Source organism: Batrachochytrium dendrobatidis, assembly GCF_000203795.2.
Source record: "Batrachochytrium dendrobatidis JAM81 unplaced genomic scaffold BATDEscaffold_3, whole genome shotgun sequence".
Classification (NCBI taxonomy): domain Eukaryota; kingdom Fungi; phylum Chytridiomycota; class Chytridiomycetes; order Rhizophydiales; genus Batrachochytrium; species Batrachochytrium dendrobatidis.
This window is the reverse complement of record NW_006281101.1, coordinates 561,101-580,586: the sequence shown is the minus strand read 5'-3', so window position 1 is coordinate 580,586 and position 19,486 is coordinate 561,101. Positions and strand designations below refer to the sequence as shown.

The 19,486-nt window shown below is 40.0% G+C and overlaps 8 protein-coding genes across 8 annotated transcripts; 3 read left to right on the top strand and 5 right to left on the bottom strand.

Annotated features, from left to right (window-relative positions):
• Window positions 1-1,337: 1,337 nt before the first annotated feature.
• On the bottom strand, window positions 1,338-2,687 carry BATDEDRAFT_87243 (uncharacterized protein; the record flags this gene model as incomplete). The annotated part of the gene is made up of 5 exons (XM_006677459.1): window positions 1,338-1,583; window positions 1,668-1,878; window positions 1,989-2,034; window positions 2,116-2,318; window positions 2,482-2,687. The coding sequence occupies 5 exons, from the start codon at window positions 2,685-2,687 to the stop codon at window positions 1,338-1,340; spliced, it is 912 nt and encodes a 303-aa protein (XP_006677522.1).
• A 971-nt stretch (window positions 2,688-3,658) lies between these two features.
• Window positions 3,659-4,944, bottom strand: BATDEDRAFT_86823 (uncharacterized protein; the record flags this gene model as incomplete). The annotated part of the gene is made up of 3 exons (XM_006677458.1): window positions 4,605-4,944; window positions 3,848-4,444; window positions 3,659-3,721 (listed from the first exon to the last, which is right to left on the bottom strand). The coding sequence occupies exons 1-3, from the start codon at window positions 4,908-4,910 to the stop codon at window positions 3,659-3,661; spliced, it is 966 nt and encodes a 321-aa protein (XP_006677521.1). The 5' UTR covers window positions 4,911-4,944.
• Window positions 4,945-6,650: 1,706 nt separating this feature from the next.
• BATDEDRAFT_23379 (uncharacterized protein) lies at window positions 6,651-7,328 on the top strand (the record flags this gene model as incomplete). The annotated part of the gene is made up of 1 exon (XM_006677206.1): window positions 6,651-7,328. The coding sequence occupies one exon, from the start codon at window positions 6,651-6,653 to the stop codon at window positions 7,326-7,328; it is 678 nt and encodes a 225-aa protein (XP_006677269.1).
• Window positions 7,329-7,569: 241 nt separating this feature from the next.
• Window positions 7,570-10,043, bottom strand: BATDEDRAFT_23378 (uncharacterized protein; the record flags this gene model as incomplete). The annotated part of the gene is made up of 4 exons (XM_006677205.1): window positions 7,570-8,939; window positions 9,043-9,378; window positions 9,511-9,900; window positions 10,031-10,043. The coding sequence occupies 4 exons, from the start codon at window positions 10,041-10,043 to the stop codon at window positions 7,570-7,572; spliced, it is 2,109 nt and encodes a 702-aa protein (XP_006677268.1).
• Window positions 10,044-11,587: 1,544 nt separating this feature from the next.
• On the top strand, window positions 11,588-12,191 carry BATDEDRAFT_10024 (uncharacterized protein; the record flags this gene model as incomplete). The annotated part of the gene is made up of 2 exons (XM_006677070.1): window positions 11,588-11,613; window positions 11,981-12,191. Coding segments are annotated over 2 exons (237 nt in total), but the record flags the coding sequence as incomplete, so codon positions are not given.
• A 171-nt stretch (window positions 12,192-12,362) lies between these two features.
• Window positions 12,363-14,456, bottom strand: BATDEDRAFT_87241 (uncharacterized protein; the record flags this gene model as incomplete). Its single annotated transcript, XM_006677457.1, has 1 exon — window positions 12,363-14,456. The coding sequence occupies one exon, from the start codon at window positions 14,454-14,456 to the stop codon at window positions 12,363-12,365; it is 2,094 nt and encodes a 697-aa protein (XP_006677520.1).
• Window positions 14,457-14,686: 230 nt separating this feature from the next.
• Window positions 14,687-17,122, bottom strand: BATDEDRAFT_16021 (uncharacterized protein). The gene is made up of 6 exons (XM_006677113.1): window positions 16,963-17,122; window positions 16,636-16,737; window positions 16,180-16,407; window positions 15,228-15,988; window positions 14,974-15,163; window positions 14,687-14,909 (listed from the first exon to the last, which is right to left on the bottom strand). Exons 1-6 carry the CDS (start codon window positions 17,114-17,116, stop codon window positions 14,893-14,895), a joined length of 1,452 nt encoding a protein of 483 aa, XP_006677176.1. The 5' UTR covers window positions 17,117-17,122; the 3' UTR covers window positions 14,687-14,892.
• An 824-nt stretch (window positions 17,123-17,946) lies between these two features.
• BATDEDRAFT_23376 (uncharacterized protein) lies at window positions 17,947-19,200 on the top strand (the record flags this gene model as incomplete). Its single annotated transcript, XM_006677204.1, has 2 exons — window positions 17,947-19,015; window positions 19,133-19,200. 2 exons carry the CDS (start codon window positions 17,947-17,949, stop codon window positions 19,198-19,200), a joined length of 1,137 nt encoding a protein of 378 aa, XP_006677267.1.
• Window positions 19,201-19,486: the final 286 nt, after the last annotated feature.

The following is a 19,486-nucleotide window of genomic DNA, read 5'->3' as shown; positions in this document are numbered from 1 at the left end:
TCTCCGCCCAAAAAGCACCGCGCTGCATAAACGAATAGTGCACTTAATGACCAGCATCAATCATTTAGATCAGACAGTTATCGTGACGTGGCTGAATTTTATAGGGTATCAAGCATATTTGTGTGGTAAATGGTCACCCCAACGTGTATGTGTTTCAAGGTACTACAGCCGTATTCATGTAAAAATAAAACACTAAATAAGAGTCAAAATACATAATAAACTGCCAATTCCCACCATATCTACTGGACAGCATGTGTCCTGGACTCTACTTGACTGGTCTCCATGATCATGCTTGTGTAAGCAACTGACTGAGTGTTCAAATCAGTATCCATACTTGTTCAATCTGCAACTCTCCTACAAACCAGTCATTGGGTGACATGGAAACAGCTGCTGTATTCTTGGACTAGAGCGCGAACATACAAGTTTACTATACAACAGATATGAGTTGTTTTGGCAGCATCAAAACAGTCAAGCCAATATATAGATTGCAATCAATGAGTACAGTGATTGTACAATGTATGGTCATGCCAAATGTGGACAATCTCGGTTCAAAACTATAGTTTGAGTGACTATCACAATGAACATTGTGTCTATCAAACAGGCAGCCAATTTGTAACAACGATTATTCAGCGATTATTCAACGATTATTTATTCCAAAGCAAAATAGTGACTGCAAGATATATACAAATGTTCCATTTCATGTTCCATTCCATATAAACATGGCTGTAAATATCACCACTCGGACAAAATGAATGGAAACATCTATTTATATTCCAACAACCCAATCCTGACATGTTTTAAAACACTGATGATATCAAACAGACAGCTGTTGTAACCTTTCAAAAACAAGAGTTTTTGAGTTGTGACATTGCACGATTGGTTTAGATTATCATACAGACTCTATAGATGAAATGTTGAAGATCGTGCTAGAACAAGACTGATGTGGTATTGTACTGTATTGGATCGAGAGGAACAGATTGACAGCAAACTGGCTGTGACAACAAGTTAAATTGTTACCACAATGCAGCAGACACGAGCGATAATAATCTTGCCATTCAAATGGACAGATGAACAATCTACTGATATTTGCGAAACAACAGCATCAATAGTGGCAATTCCTTATCTCATCTTTCCATTCTCATCAGTTGTAAACCAAATAGGGAGACTTGGGTTTGCAAGGAATAAATGCTCAGCTATTTTCTCCGGCAATTTTATTCTTGGCCGCTCATTCATTCTAATTGGATTTGTATTGGGTTACGAGTGTGATCATTTTCAACTATGCCTTAGATATATGTTCTACATTTTTCATGTATTTATTGATCTGTCGACAATTAGGATCAAACATTTGGAACAATTGTTTGAGGAGTCGTAATTGACGGTCGTGGTGTAAGAATGTCATTTGCATCCATAGCCGTGGAATTGATACGTAGCTGCTCAATTGGAAGCCCTCGTTTTGTCGTAAATTCTGCATTTTCAACACCGTGCTGTACATACCTGCATGTTGCCCAATGCATTAAATGGGTTTCAAGGTAGCCAACAAGACTGAAAAGAACTCTAAACGGTAGAGGATTGACCGATGTACGCTAATTATTGTCATGGGTGTAAAAGCAGAGTTGACAATGAGTTGGAAATTAAGCTTTCATTATACATTTGGCAAGCTTATTTACCTGAGCTGCACAAAGCATCACGAATGACATGAGCAGCATGCCAACTGATGCAGTTCCATTGGAATCGTCCAGTGTTTTAATGAATGTTCCAATTCGACGAGCGATACTACGCTTACTTTGTCCCGCAGAAGTATTATAGTATTGACCAATTTGAATCAGTATGCATATGCATGCAACCAGAACAATCTGGATTATGAACCGAGATAGTGTCCTAGTTTGTTATTATAGAATGCATGTTAGTCATTGTTATGCATAGCTATACTTGAGTTGTAAAATCTAGCCGATGGTGTCGAATTTAAATCTACACATCTTCAAGCTTACCATATCAAACTGTACGAACTGGCAAAGTAAGAACAGTCACTACCGTCTATGCATAGATTCAACAATCATAAGTGCCTACTTAGTAAAACTCATCAACACCTTTTAGCATTTTCAAATAATCCATTACCACTGATAGTCATGGCTCCAATAGAAACACCTATTTGTGCCAACACTGATGCACTAAGAAACAGTTTTACAATAAAACTAGACCGGATCTTGTGGATGGTGAGACTTTGAATAATCAACGAGCTCAGCGATCGGATCTGAATGGTGAGCGACAGTAAACCGTTGTCAAATAAACATCCAGCTGGTGTGCTCATGATCAATAACCTATAAATTGGTCATATGAAATATTGCACATGTACAGTAATCAGATTGTGTTGCATGAGAATGCATGCATTTTCCATGCCAATGTTGATTGTTGCACAGACGCATACTCAAAGTATGTGATCAAATAAAAGCATCATGCTCCATAGCTCCAATCTCAACCTACCCCGTGGCTGATAGCTGAATCATCATGGCAATTGTTTGAATCATGTTGAGAAAGTATATGCCCTCTGTTGGTCGCAGCATAGTTACTTTCATAGATTTGGCATATAGGAGAATACCGAATCCTGTGGTTATGCCAATAGCGTATAGAGATAAGTCATGACTATCGTATACCATACGAATAGGTGTTCTGTCCAATTCGAATGCCATTTTAGCGTAGTTTACTACTGGTTTACTTGATGAAATAAATTTGTCAAATATAAACGTGCTATTAAAAGTGAAAGCTTATAGGATTCAACTTATTGAGCTAATAATCAGCTATGCAAATTGGTCAAGATCCAAATTAAGTAGTACTTGCAGCACGTGAGGTGTAATGGGGTTGTTTAAATTCAATCATGGATGGGGTTGTATCGTAGTCATGGATAAGGTTGTATTGTAATCATGGATAAAGTGATTAAACTGGCAATAGACATTTTGGCAAATAATTTTACGTTTATTCATATACTACAGCCGTATTCATGTAAAATAAAACACTAAATAAGAGTCAAAATACATAATAAACTGCCAATTCCCACCATATCTACTGGACAGCATGTATCCTGGACTCTACTTGACTGGTCTCCATGATCATGCTTGTGTAAGCAACTGACTGAGTGTTCAAATCAGTATCCATACTTGTTCAATCTGCAACTCTCCTACAAACCAGTCATTGGGTGACATGGAAACAGCTGCTGTATTCTTGAAATATACTGTATTCTTGGACTAGAGCGCGAACATACAAGTTTACTATACAACAGATATGAGTTGTTTTGGCAACATCAAAACAGTCAAGCCAATATATAGATTGCAATCAATGAGTACAGTGATTGTACAATGTATGGTCATGCCAAATGTGGACAATCTCGGTTCAAAACTATAGTTTGAGTGACTATCACAATGAACATTGTGTCTATCAAACAGGCAGCCAATCTGTAACAACGATTATTCAGCGATTATTCAACGATTATTTATTCCGAAGCAAAATAGTGACTGCAAGATATATACAAATGTTCCATTTCATGTCCCATTCCATGTTCCATTTCATGTTCCATTTCATGTTCCATTCCATGTTCCATTCCATATAAATATGGCTGTAAATCAGTCAATCCAAGAATCGAGTCCAACTATTTGCCACAATAGATTTAAACTTTTTGACTAAAGTAATCTCTAATATAACCCTCAAATTGATCATCTGAAAATTTAAGCTGAAATTGAAATTTGGAAATAGCATTGATTAGATTACAAAATAGTGTACTCCGATATACTCTTTTTTTCAACTGTTTAAAATACATATGATGACGCAAATCAATGTCCCAGTCAAAAATACTTACATGATTGCCAGGTAAGCTGGAGAATACTAGACTGTTTGACTTATCTAGTGATTTTAAACCAAGACGATCTTCTTTATATAGCAACTGCTCTTTCAAATCCTGTAATTCACCTTGAGCATTGTAAAAAGAAAACCACGCAGTATCTTTTGGTGCAATCATTGTGTCGTTTTCAAATCGAACCATGATAAACTTATCAAGAGATCTGAGTCGCTTGGCATACTCGGTATTGATTGAATCGTCTCGATCATTGTTGATGTCGGCAAGAAAAGCACTTTTTGAGAGGTATTGCTCCATATCAGTGTACCGCTTAAAGTACTGAGCCTGAACAACTTTTTTTTGAACCCATGGCCAATATACGCCTGTGCGAACGATGGAGCGCATTATAGAGCAACTTGTATCAGATCTATCAGCACAATTCGGAATATCTGATACTCCACCATGTGGTGATCCAAAAGTGAGGAGTGTGTGGATAGGTGGACTGGATAGGCATTGCTGCACCACTGCTCTTAAAAACAGTCCACCTTGTGAGAAGCCAATTGCATTGAATCCATTTGCAAGCTCAGGAACACCAGATATATTGTCACAAGCTTCTTGAATCTATTGTTAGATTCAATTAAAAAATGTTTAGTGCTGCTTAAAGAATATGGATGGAATCAGATAATTGCTTTCCAGACACCCATATGCCTTGCACTATGAATCAAGACACAACGATGGTCTAGATTAACAAGACATCAACTCAAAAGTACTGAAAACTCACTTGCGAACTCACAAGCCCAAAAAAGGATGCTTGTCGGTCTTGCTCAAGGGAGTCGCCCAGCTGGACTGAGTAAATAAATACACCTGGCAACCATCTCTGAATCATTTCAGTCAGCCTTTCCAGACTATCTGGATCACAACACGAATCACCCATGCCATGCCATAGTACAATAGGTCGATACGATGGGTCTGGTTGTTGTTGAAGAGGCTGTTGCCCTTCCGAATGAGAACCCCAGCCAATAGGTGGCAGATGTTGAGTTAGAGCACTTTGAACCAGCAGTGCTACAAATAGTAACAAATCAAGCATAATGCCACTAAACAATAGCAAAAGTATAAATCACGCTGGCGATAAAGGGTATGAGAATGAAAAGATAAAAGATAAATTGCCAGCAACCAGTATTTGTGTATTTGCATAAATTCCATTCAACCACTTTTGTGCCGGATTTGTTTGGTTGTTTTCTTGATAATGTTTCGCAAATATCAGTAGATTGTTCATCTGTCCATTTGAATGGCAAGATTATTATCGCTCGTGTCTGCTGCATTGTGGTAACAATTTGACTTGTTGTCACAGCCAGTTTGCTGTCAATCTGTTCCTCTCGATCCAATACAGTACAATACCACATCAGTCTTGTTCTAGCACGATCTTCAACATTTCATCTATAGAGTCTGTATGATAATCTAAACCAATCGTGCAATGTCACAACTCAAACTCTTGTTTTTGAAAGGTTACAACAGCTGTCTGTTTGATATCATCAGTGTTTTAAAACATGTCAGGATTGGGTTGTTGGAATATAAATAGATGTTTCCATTCATTTTGTCCGAGTGGTGATATTTACAGCCATGTTTATATGGAATGGAACATGAAATGGAACATTTGTATATATCTTGCAGTCACTATTTTGCTTTGGAATAAATAATCGTTGAATAATCGCTGAATAATCGTTGTTACAAATTGGCTGCCTGTTTGATAGACACAATGTTCATTGTGATAGTCACTCAAACTATAGTTTTGAACCAAGATTGTCCACATTTGGCATGACCATACATTGTACAATCACTGTACTCATTGATTGCAATCTATATATTGGTTTGACTGTTTTGATGCTGCCAAAACAACTCATATCTGTTGTATAGTAAACTTGTATGTTCGCGCTCTAGTCCAAGAATACAGTATATTTCAAGAATACAGCAGCTGTTTCCATGTCACCCAATGACTGGTTTGTAGGAGAGTTGCAGATTGAACAAGTATGGATACTGATTTGAACACTCAGTCAGTTGCTTACACAAGCATGATCATGGAGACCAGTCAAGTAGAGTCCAGGACACATGCTGTCCAGTAGATATGGTGGGAATTGGCAGTTTATTATGTATTTTGACTCTTATTTAGTGTTTTATTTTACATGAATACGGCGGTAATGGTGATTGCTCAGGAAAAAGAAGCCGAAATAGGGTGATGTGCCAGACACAAATGAATGGGCATGTGATGCAGTGCTCTATGATGAGAGCACTGATTTGACACAATAAGAGCGGGCGGATGGGGATAAGGGACAAATATGCTTGTGTGATCTGGACAAGAAATGGATGGTTAGCTTCACAAACCTTGTTGCCAACCACCTATTCAGGGCGAGTTGAAAATCGCGACCTTTATTTTTGGCTGAATGCTCTACTATACAATACACAAGGGCTGTATGCAATTGGTACGGCCTTGTATAGGGTGGAGAGTCAAGGGTTTGTGGTTAGATTTTCAAGGGTTATATACATCAGAGCAGTGTTGATATGGGGCTGGCTAGTTGTGAATTACAGATGAAGCATTTTGACATGGTTTTCACTGGAAACAAGCTTGATTAAATATATAAAAGAACACGATTTCCCCTCACCAGCCATACTGCATCATCTCGTTTGCGTTAAAACCTTTCCATAGAAATTAGACAAAAGGAAACAACTAGCAGTTGCATTAGATTCAATAAGCTGCCCGCATCTTAATTGATTATATCCAAAACAAGCCTTTAAGCTTTAATCCTTCATTTTATATTCCATCAGTTTCGTCATGAAAAGTCCTCATAGTAGCCTCCGCTTGGTTATCCCAACAGCTCAACAGATCATTTCTGTCCCAGTGCAGCTGTCGGAAACTCGACGATCGCAATGCTCCTCGTTCATAGAGCTTCACCATCAGCTCGAGCATGAGCTTGATAACCAAACACCTGATTTGAAGGATTTCTACGATTGGCAGCAGCAACTCAAAGAGCATCAGCAGCAGCAACTCAAGGAGCACCAGCAGCAAAACAACCAGTATTACTTTCTTCGACGGTTTTCTCGTGCATCTACTGTTGACATGAACCAGTCACTCTCTATGGTTGCGCTATCTGCAACCACACAGTCTTCGCCCATTTGGTATGCATCGTGTCTCTACAGCAATGGAGCCGTGAGCACGTCCATGTCTACCATTCTTAGCGAGTCCAGCTGCCACAGTGCTCGTACTCCGTATGACATTCCAATTGATTTGAGTATACCCTCTTCTACCACAACATACAAGCGTTCTCACAGTGTTTCAATATCTCGATCAATGCAGATGATTGACGGATTGCTAGCTGATTTGGACATGTCAGTCAATACCATAGATGAACATCACGAATGTTTAAAAAACTCCGACTCCACAATGATACCTACAACTTCTTTGCGCATCCAGCCATTTGATATGCTTTATCGCCGCAGCTCAAATGTCTAGTCCATTGTTTTTAGAAAATGGTTTATTTGCCATTATCTAACCTAATCTCATGGCTGTTTCGTAAAAAACACCACAATAAACAATTTGCATTAGAATTTGAAATTGTAGATTTGAATATATTTTGTTGGCATCCAGTGTATTAGTGGAAGTGGGTCAAGCAACCTATCCACATCAGCACATTGAAAATGATGTAAAATTAAGCTGATTCTGTTTATCGACCAAATACTCTTTCGTGTAAATTTCATCTCAGTATGGCTGCCTCGATAAGCGTATGTGGTGCTACACATATATTACCAGGCTTGTCACTGCAAGGAAACACGGTAGGTGGGGAATTGATTTTGGTAGCGGTGTTGATATCAGTAAAAAGCCAGCGCCAAGCCTGTCCATTTGCATCTATAGCATATCCGCAGTCATCTAAAATAGAAACAAGTGTAGCGTTTGCGATCCCATTCACCAGAGACAGCAAAGGTTTTGGCGCAACGGTTTTTTGCGAGTCTTGTACCGATCGAGTCTGGGTTGAATCTACGCAGACTCCATGGTTCATTACAACATATACTTTTCCTTCACGCAAAATCACCATATGTGCATCATTACAGGCAATATGCTGAATCGCTCCATTGTTCAGTCCAAAATCCAATCGAATTGGCTTGTAAAGAGCAGTATCTTTGGTTGCCTTTATATCCACATTCTCTTTGTCCAAAGTGTCAGTATTGTCCAACCCATCTTTAGATTTGTCTCGAGTTTCACCCATGACCCATACACCACCGTCTCTATCAGTCAAAACAGCTCGATCAGGACCCAAAACTACTGAATTAATAAACACCTTGCTTCGCTTAGTCCCATTCATGGCTATAACAGTATGGGTAGAAAATGGAATACCGTTGCGCTGCTTTACGCTTTTTCCGGTAGATTTTTTCTCCTTGCCAGACTTTGCCGGTGCTTGCCATGACAATTCCTTTGGTGCAAAACCAAATGTGTGTACTTGTCCTGATTCCGTCACCATCCACACTAAATTACCACAAGCAGCGATGGACTGTACATTGTTTCCTGTAACATGAGGTGGAAGACGCACGAGTACATATTCTTTTGAAGGCGCGTCTGCATAGAACCATTGCTGAGAACCAGTCGTTCTAGGATTGGTAAGCTTTCCAAACATGAATACGATTCCAGTGTTTTTTGTCAAGAGAAAGGATGCATGATCAGTGGTTGCAATCTGTTTGATAGGTTGCGTGTCAAGCCCTTGAATAAGTTGAGGTGTTATGCCCTGGTGAGTACGCCATGCAGTTAAAGCGGCCTTGGTTACTAAATTGGCAGCGTCAAATGCAGGATCGGTAGACACATTCTGGTGTGAAATAAAGCCGTGTGCATGCAGACCTCCAAGAGACCAAACGCGGCCATCATCAGATAGTGCTAGACCATGCTCCAAACCTGATGCAAGGGATACGATACGTGCATCTGAATTGGATATTTTTAAATGAACAAAAGGACTAGGTTCCAAAAATGCACTTGATAGTTTGATTGTGTGCTTTAAAGTGCTTTCAGCTGCAGGGGTTTCGAGACTGGCTGGAGTACTTTTCTTGTCTACATTGGGTTGTGAGCGGTGATTTGTTGCTGAGCACGATAAAAAAGTATACATGTAGAAATCAAATATAATTGGATTTGGTTAAATGTGGAAGTTTCATGGGTTACAATAGTCAAGTAAAGTTTAAATTACCTTTCTCAATATTGGAACCAAAAGTAGAATGCTGATCTTGTTTAGACGATGAAATGACCCAATCAGGGGTGCCAAACGTCAAAGGAGGTTGAGATTCTGTAGCGGCTGCATTGAAATATTTTGAGGATGTCTCTAAAAAAGGTACTTTTGAAGTAGTAGTAAGCCCAGGCTTGATGAGCTCAAGAGCTTTGTGATCGTCAAGTAGTTGTTCGCGGGCTTTGCGAAACTCCTCGACAAGTGGATGTGGAACTGCATCCTTTTCAGCCTTGAAGCTTGGATATATTGCACATCTGGTTGCTGCTTTACTCTGACCCCCAACACGACGACCACCCGATGCTACAATTCATTCAAAAATACAAGTTGGTCAATTAATAAAAAGCGTTGAACAAGATATATAGAAGCGGTTCCAGATCTGAACATCAATGTGTTCGCTACAGTCACGGTTTAATATACTATGCAGTAACTTACCATGTTGCTTTGCAGAAATAATGGCTGGTTGAAGTGACAAAGATCGGACAGGTGAGGAGCACACATCGCGCCTATTAGAGCTGTGAATTCCAAACGAATGCGATTTCGAGGGTTGGTAAGATGGTCTGTTTGCTGCTGAACTACCAATTGTTTTTAAAGAAAAAGTCTGGCTGTTCTTGCTTGCAACTATTCGGGCATTTCCAGCACTTGTATTGGTGCCCAGTATCTTCTTTTTTTGCATGAGTTGATCCATATAGCCAGAGTCTCGACTATCAGGCTCTTGCTTTCGCTTAACAGTTCGTGTAGATTGCTTGGCAAGTTGAAAACCATTGTTTTTAACATAGTTATTCTCTTGAGTGGCCTGTTTTAGTTGCATAATGGATGCTCTACCTGGAAGCATGTGCAAGCAATGTTAGAGTGGATAGAGTTTAAATAGATTTAGAGTGCATTGTTGTATATATATTATAAGTCTAGTTTATTTCAATGCCTTATTTGCCAGGATGTATTAGATACAACTTACAAGTTTCGGACATACTAATGGCGTGCAAGTCAATAATTGAACGGGTTAAACTGAAGACAAATGGAATGAGAACGTAGCATAAATATTTATTTCCATTTCAAGCCAATTTCGGCATGTTTTAAACATTCTGATGGCAAACAGACTATTGTTGCAACATTTCGGAAACGTAAATTCCTCGTAAAATTACACGATTGATTCAGATTAGCGTAGAATATACAAGTGGGATGCTCAAGATCGTGTCAGAGCAAGACTGTATGCATCGTTGTTCTGCATTGAATCAAGAGAAGCAGATTGTTAGCAAACTGACCGTGTCGACAAGTCAGATTGTCGTTGTGGTACACAGACACGGTCAATATTCCTGCCATCTAAATCAATAGATGAATAATAAACTGATATCTTCAAAACAGCAGCATCAAGACTAGAAATTCCTCACTTCATTTTCCCATTCTTATCCCTTATCATCAATCGTAACCTGCTAGTTCTACTGTTCTACCAACTGTTCAGCAAACAATGCCACGAGGTATAGGCTTCGTATTGTCCATTATTAAACCCTGCAGATAATTATTTGAGCACAATAAAAAATGGTTTTGTACGATCTGCAATTCCAGGCACAAAAGATCCCGAATGCTAATTGAAGCAGTCAGTCTGTAGTAGGAAAACTGAATACTTGACCATTGTTTACTTGAAAGCAAGATACAGATGTTACATTTTATGTGAATATAATCGACATTGCAAACCGCCAATGTTGAGCTCAGAATTGGATTATACGGCAGATATGACTCCTACTGTATCCGATAAAAATAAATAATACATTGCAATGCTCACTATTTTGTATTTATATTACTCATGTTTCACCACAATGCCCTGTACACACTCAAGCTGGATTCTTCAAGAATGTGGGTTTTTAAATAAAGTTCAACTATAGCAATATTATGAATACTCGATGGCTCTAGCTGTATCAGAGTAGCGTGCTACACAATAACAAGAGGTTTAGCAGGCTGACAAAGTGTGTCTCGAATACCTAAAGCATTGCATATCTTGCTGGCATATTCAAGATCAACCAAGACTGCATTTCATGTGATCGGATAATTTCTAATAGAGCCAATCAAATGTGTCAATATCAACTGCGCCACAACACGTGATTTTACCGAGTTGAAGAAAATTCTTGACGTTACACCAAATTGTAAAGAAAGGGAAAATCAAGCCATTTTTTTAAAGACTTTGACAAATCTGTTAGGAATTTCAAGCATTTGGTAAACAATTTGTTGGCTCAAGTTCACTTTTCGATTTCTTTTCTTCCCCACTTACACAAAATGGAAAACGACAAGCATCAGGTCAGTCAGAGTTGCACTTGAACAAAGCTTGCTCCATCATTCGTTGGTACATATCTCTGTACCAGTGGTGCATACTACATGACAAAACGTTGCTTTATAGTGATTAAATGCTGCTGATTTAAATCATATTAACATCTTGTATCTGACAATTCATTGACCACTACAACCAACTTTGTATAACTGGATCGGACCTGGCTAACTCTGTGATGTACATGCATAGATTGTTGACCTCTACATTCCTCGCAAATGGTGCGTTGTCATGCTTGATCATTAACTGTTGTTAAACTTCAGCTCCCATTTGAGCGACTTGAACAGTCGATTTTGAACTGGTTGTTGCATACAACCTTTTTTTTATTTCAACAAGAGAATGTGCTGTCTATTAGCTGATTGTGTTCTATTTGTGAATTCAATTGGTCGTCAAGCTGATGCTAGGATGTTGAGAATATAGCTGAACATTCTGGTATTGACTTGGCGTGTATTTCCTGGAATGCAACCTATTGATCTGAATGGACAATGCGACAATCACTTGTTTAGCTACCATTTGAATTTATAGATTGGCTCTGTTGTACACTTTAGCTTTTGATCTAGTTGTACTAACTTTTATTATGAATCTTAGTTCTGCCACTGGCCGCCTCATTGCCGCCAAGGACCACGCTGCCGTCCAAATCAACATTGGTGATGTTGATGCTCAAGGCCGTCTCACTGGCACCTTCAAAACCTATGCCTTTTCTGGATTTGTTCGTGCTGCTGGAGAATCTGATGACTCCCTCAACCGTCTTGCTACTCTTGATGGCTACCTTAAGAACGTCTGGAGCTACTCCAAGTGAATTCAAGTGTTGTAATCACCAAAAAAAGTCTTAGGTTTCTTAATCTTGTGTTTTATTCTATTCTGTGTTTGGGATCGGGATTGTGAGGTGAAAGGTTAGGATCGAGTAAATGATACACTTTACAAGTAGAGCACTGGCCAATGGAATTGTGCTTGTTTTCCATCATCTTATTTACTCTGGAGTGGAGGTTCTTGGAGCTAATGAAAATCGGACATTGGTACTTTTACCACTAGCATCGATTGCAGTCTTTAACTTGATGGCCTCCAGTTCGCGATCGCGTTGTTCCAACTCGGCCGTGTAACGTTGTTCCATCTTACGCAGCTGCATATACCGCAACAACAACTCCTCCTCCAACGCATCCCGCTCTTTGATAATCAACTGTTTGTCTATTGAGGATATCCAAGTGGACGTCTTTTTTGACGTCAATGCTCCATCGACCCAGACAGGTGTAGGTTCATGTGGCTGCAGGTATCTAGTTGGATTAGATGATCCTTTTGAATGTTGTGCAGGAGATATCATTTGTAGTCCTAAATGAGATTGTGATTGAGGATATGGTAGTACTGCCTTGGTGCTTGTTAGACTACTTGCTTTGCCTGTTGCAGAAACAGTTGGGATAGGGGATAGTAGCCGACTAGATACTGGTGGAGCACTTGCATATGGGATTGATGGTTCTGGAATTAGCATCTGGCTGGCAGTTTTAATGCCTATAAACTGCTCTTGAAATGCATCGGATTTGGTATGACGGGGCGAATGAGCATCCATGTGATAACGTACAGGTTGCTTGCGTGTGGGAGATCCAGATCCAGATCCAGATCCAGAATGGAATGTTTCAACAAGAATCTCTTTGGAAGGTGATTGATAGATTCTATCTATGTTTTCCAACCCATTAGTGAAATCTGCTCGGGGTGGTTGGCTAAAGCTTTCTTCTGCCGTGGATTCCATCAAATGCGTATCGTCTAGCAAGCTGCCAATCATACTGATACATTGACTATCATCAAATTCGTTCCCACCTCTATTACGACTATTTGGAGATGTGGGATGGTTACACTCCAAATGTCTCGAGTCAGCATCATCGCCTTGATTAAAAGTACCAATCCGCACCAAGCCAGTGTTGTAATGAGTTGAGGTGGTAGAACTAGGCAATGAGCAATGTGTTCCATTTATAGTGTTTTTCCCAGTCGAGTTTATCAAGCCCTCTGCACGATTACGGATACCAGACATGACCAATGATGGCATCTCAATCTCAATAATCTCATCGTTTTGATCAATTTGATTCAGCATGTGGACATGAGATCTTTTTGCTTCAAGCCCAGATCTGGTAGACACATAGGGTCTTGATGGTATGGTAGAAGCAGTGCTCGCAGCTGTATCTTTTTGGTTTGAGATGCATGTATTTTCTGACTGGCCCACTTGAAACCATACTCCACAGGACGGACAGCATACCCGATTTATCATTGCATGGCTAGTAGCATGCTGCTCTATTGCCAACTGTTCTTTGGTGGCAGTCAACTCTGACCGTAACGTTGCTACAGTTACTAATAAGTCGGATATGGTTCGGTGTGCTTCAATTGTATTGAACCCATCCGAAATATCTCCAATCGTGTCATTAGTATTATCGACATTATATCTAAAAGGGTGTGTGTTGGAGTCAAATGGATTGGAATCGGACACAGCGTGACGAAGAACTTGTATTTCCTTGGCTTGCTTGGTCACTGTACATTCTGCTTCACGTAGCAGCTGCTGTAAATGCTGTGATCGCATCAACAAGTTGTCTCGTTGACGTAGCAACAGGAGATGATCGATTTGCTGTTGTGCTGACTGAGCTCGTCCAATAGATGGTGAAAAAGACTGAATACTATTCTGTACTGGTCTATTTGCTCTTGAACTTGCTTTTGCTGAATGTTTAGTTGGAGCTGTAGCAATAGGTGTTGACGATGGTCCAGATGGTTTTGGAGATAGTGAGGACGTTGTTGAGCGGACTTGTCCGACTTGAGAGTTGGATATGCGTTTAATTTGAGTAGGTGGTGTTCCTCTATTGGATGCAACTATTCGAGCAGATGAATGCTTTTGTCCGGTAGATAATAGTTCTGATGGTTGTGTCTGTGCTGGACCATAGCGAGACACTTGTGCTCTGTCATGATCATCCAGGAAAGTGTTCAGATGAGATTTACAAGCAGTATGCTTGCCAATAGTCTCGTCGCTATCATGGTCGTTGTTCAAGTCTAATGGTCTCAATACTGGAAGAGGAGTCGTAGATACTAGCATGTTTAGTATTTCCACTTTAGTTGGTCCTGTCGTGAAAGTCGGATCAACTCGATACAAAAAGTTGGGTTTTATTCAAGCTCAGGAATACAACTCGATCTGCTGTCGTGAATCCAACATTAAAAAACTAACAACTCCGTCATATTAGGTTTAGTGTCAACTTTGAGTGCGCATTTCATTCAAAACTAGACAAGCACTGCTCTTCATCTACCATCGTCTTCAAGAAAGTTGTTCAGTTATTGTCTTTATTAATGCCAATCCAAAGTGAGCATCTATCCTAGATCAACGCTCAAAAGTAAACCCCAATAAAGCTTTATAAACCAGCAAGAAATACCAACGCATTTAATTGAACAGATTGTAAGATTTAATAGACTCGTATGATTGTTGCTTGCTTTCCAACTTCCTTTGAAAACAGACTTTGAAGAAATACCTTTGAAAATCAACGATCCACCTCACCTATCACCAAATATTTAAGTATAAATCCATTCAACATAAGCAAACCATCCGTAAATAAACTTACCAAACACAATGTCACAGGTACCAATAATAGTAACGGCATCAGCTAACAAGTGACCTTTGCTCATAAAATCGACAGCAGCAAGATGTGGAAATCCAGGTGCACGGATATGACATCTGTATGGGCGACTGGTTCCATCAGATACCAGGAACACGCCAAACTCACCCTTGGGTGCTTCAATCACAGTGTAGGTCTAAACCAGTCATGGCAAGAAATTAGACTCGAGCATCCTAAAAGTTATTTTTAAAACAACTTACTTCTCCAGCAGGAACAGAGTAGCCTTCCGAGTATAGTTTAAAGTGATGAATCAGAGCCTCCATGCTTTCCTTCATTGAAGCTCGAGAAGGTGGAACAATCTTGTTGTCATCCACCTTGACAGGTCCGGCAGGCATCTGCTTAATGCACTGATCAATAATACGCAAGCTCTGTCTCATTTCCTCTACACGACACAGGTATCGATCGTAGCAGTCCCCGTTGGTACCAACTGCAATATCAAAGTCGACTTCATCGTAAGCGTCATAAGGTTGCTCCTTGCGCAAATCCCATTCAACACCACTTCCACGGAGCATGACTCCGGAAAAAGAAAAGCCGAGAGCTTCTTGAGCTGTCACAACACCTACTTCACGAAGACGGTTTTTCCAAATACGACTGTTGGAAAGCGCTTCCTCAAGTTCGTCGATTCGAGAAGAGTACTGCAATGCCCATTTGTGGATATCTTCCATGAGGCCAATGGGAAGGTCAAGAGAAACACCGCCTGGACGAATATAGGCAGCGTGCATGCGAGCACCGGAAACTCGCTCGTAAAACTCCATGAGCTTTTCTCGCTCTTCAAAAAGCCATAGAAAAGGAGTGAGTGCACCCACATCGAGAGCGTGAGTAGCCACGGCCATGATGTGATTTAAAATTCGGGTGATTTCACCAAAGAGTGTACGGATATATTTAGCACGAGGTGGAACATGAATGTTGAGAAGCTTTTCAACAGCCAGAGAGTAAGCTTGCTCATTGCACATCATGGAAACTGGTTATTGAAACGAATATGTATTGGAGTGATACATTGAATTGAAAAAACAAGATTCAGGTAAATTAAAAATCAGTCATTCCAGTCTTGACAAGCTTATCAGTCGTAACATAGATCAACCAAGCAACAGTGCTCATTTTTACACAAAAACTATCCATAGAAATTGAATTGTTGCTGTTGTCAAAACATACCATAGTCTAGTCGATCAAAATATGGTAAAGCTTGCAAATATGTCTTGTATTCAATGAGTTTTTCGGTTCCACGATGAAGAAGGCCAACGTGAGGATCAGCACGAATAATTGTTTCACCACGAAGTTCAAGAAGTAGCCGCAACACACCATGAGCAGCAGGATGCTGAGGACCAAAGTTGACAGTGTAAGTATTAAGCGTAGGATCGCTTCCCTCTCGAATGGGAACCTCTACATTATAGTTTTATTTAAATGTTAGCGATTCATATTAAAGGGGTTGACAGATGCCAATGAGATTCAAAAAGTGATGCACGGTCAGTCGCATTTGTAATTAATATACAAATAAACCAATGGATCAGATCTACAAAATTACACCATCCATAACAGTCCATGAAAACATCAAGTTTCAAGATGCGACAAGGCAAATCCAACTGTGTTGTCAATCATTCAAAAACGTACCAACAAACTCGGTAGTCTGACGAGTACGAGGAGGAACAAACCAGCGAGAAGTAATCGAGTAAGCCTCGCGAGACATGGTCTTTGTTTTTGAGGATGTAGAGGCTATAGGAAATAGCAGGTCGAGGTTCAGGTATAATTAGTATTGAATCGTAAGCCCAGAATAGAGAAAATGACATCAGGCTCATTATGTCATGACAAGCATTCAAAAATCAAAGTATGGCAAGGTATGACTTTATACAGCTCCATTATGATGGGAAACATCAATCCTAGCAGATAGCTATTGCCAATTCATCAACTGTTGCCAATGTCAAAGCAGGCTGATTTTACCATGACGGGCCTGAGTAGAGGACCTGCCAAAGGCACTAATGGAAGCTGTCTGCCTAGAAAAAGAGCAGCTGGAACAGGCAGCCAGGTTAAAGCTATTAGCAGCAGGTCGTATGGCCATGACAGCTTTCTGGAAAGAAGCAGCAGCCAATCTCATTGTTTTTGCAAGTTGTCGAGAGTCGAACAAAGAATTGCGAATTCACAATCTGATATCAAACTACAATCTAATCCATCGCAATGGATTTACATTCTTTGATTTGCAATCGTATTCACGCAAAGTGGAAGACAATGCCAAAGTAATGATAAACAGCCAATCTCTATCAATCTTACTGAACAGTGTCTTTTGAGCTGTTTAATTGACTGATCTTTACTCATTTTATATAAAGCAACTGAGCGAATGCCTGGAGCAGTATTCACATTTGTTCAATCTTGACTCTTACACAATGAACATTACAAGTAAATATTGTATGGCTGATGGAAAACATCAGTTTCATTTCTAAAGTGCAATCATTGAACTAGAACGCGAGCGTATCTGAGATTAGAGTGCAACAACATCAAGTTTTCTTGACAACATTAAAACAATCCAGTATCTGGATTGCAGTGAATGAATCAGGAGAGTGTATAATGTATGATTATAAAAAATGAGAATAATCTCTGTTCAAACCCAAATTTAATCTCGTATGATGAGCATTGTGTTCATTGAAAAGGCAATCTGTAGTAGAGAAGCACACACATCTAGCCATTGTCTATTCCAAAGCAAAACAATGACTGCAAGACAGTATTTTATTTCATGTGAATACAGCTGTAATATGAAATGCCGAGTTTTAAACGAAACCAAAATTTTACCAGTTGGACTGTAAACCTCGTCGCTATATTGTAACTACTGTTCTTCAAACACCATCCGACTGTCAATTGTTCAAGTCTTGATTTAGTCTATATATCTATCGACTCATTTCCTATAGACCTGCTTTTATGCAGAGCACAAGGATGGCTGCAAAGGCCGCCAATGCTGCTGCTGCTGCCGCCGCTGCTGTCACTAACTCCTCTACACCAGCCAAGAGCGGACGAGGCCCTAATTTTGCTCGAGAGGAAGACCGGCTACTTGTTTCCTGCTATATGACTGCAACTGAAGAGCATTCAAAAGGAGGTCCGGGTCAGACTAAAGAGGCTCTTGCTAACCGGGTTATTACATTCTGGTTAGAAAGATATCTTATTGAGCTTCCGCAAGTCCAACATGAAACTGCTCAAGCCAGATCTTCCAAGAGTCTGACGAATCGATTTGCAGATCTCAAACGAGATATCAAGTTCTATGGAGGTTGTGTCGCTTTATACAATGAAAACCAAGGTCGAGCAAGTTCGGGTCCGCTTTGTTCTGATGCTGCCAGCTACATTGTTGACAAATATATCAACACCACACCTATTAAGCGAATTGATGTTGTGCATATTGCTGGCTTGTGGGATGAGTTTAAGCACTACAGAATGTTTGATCCGCCCATGCCAATGGTGCATTCGTCAAAACGAAAGTTTGATGAGGAGTTGGAAAATATGATGGATGATGTGTCTGATGATGGCTTGGATGCTATTGGATTGGGTGTGAGTGGAACTGTATCGCCTGATGCAATGTTGCCTGGAGCAACTGCTGCTGCTCTTGCACTGGCTCATCACGATCGTCGTTTGGCACATCTGGCTGCAAGTGCTGGTACTCTTGGCGGAAGTAACGATATTCCTGGTGTAGGTGGATCAGGCAAGCGTGGTCGCCATAATATTGATGACGATATTCTTACCATGATTTTAGATGCACTTACAAAGCGCAACGAGATTGCTGCCAAGAGACTGGAGCTACAGCAGGCAGGCCAAGCTGAAAAACTCATGTTTCAGAAACTCAAGCAATGGAATTCGATTGTACGTCAAGGACAAAGGCATTTGATTAAGCTCATGACAAAACGAGATGCATCTACAGATCGTTCCTCGTATGATCCACTTATTCAATCTGCCACACAGGTGCTTGAATCTTCAATTGCCACTTTGCAACGGATCCAGATGGCAGGACCTGTAGGTGTAGATGAGAATGGGTTGAATACGCTTTAAACATGAAGCTGCTCGACCTTGCTTTTCAAAGTATTCCTATTAAAGTACATAACTTTTCCCCAAATGACTGCGTTTTATTTTAAAGTTTATGACGGTGCATGCAGAATAGCGTACCTCATCAAAGCTATAGGATGGAACTGTATCCATGAGTGAATTTGGTTGAAAATCAACAAGTCATGATACAGAATATACTACAGCCTTGTTCACGTAAAATAAAAATGTTAATACATAATAAACGGTCAATCTCACCTTATTCACCAGTCTTTTGGGATTGGCATGGAAACAACAATTGCATTCCTGTTTTTCTTTGACTGGATCGCGAACGTATGAGATTAGAATACAGCAAGTTTGTACAAAATCTAAAACCAATTTCAAAATTGGGTTTGACTGTTCTCATGTGCTCAACCAACTTGAAGACTGTGCAATACATAGCTATACC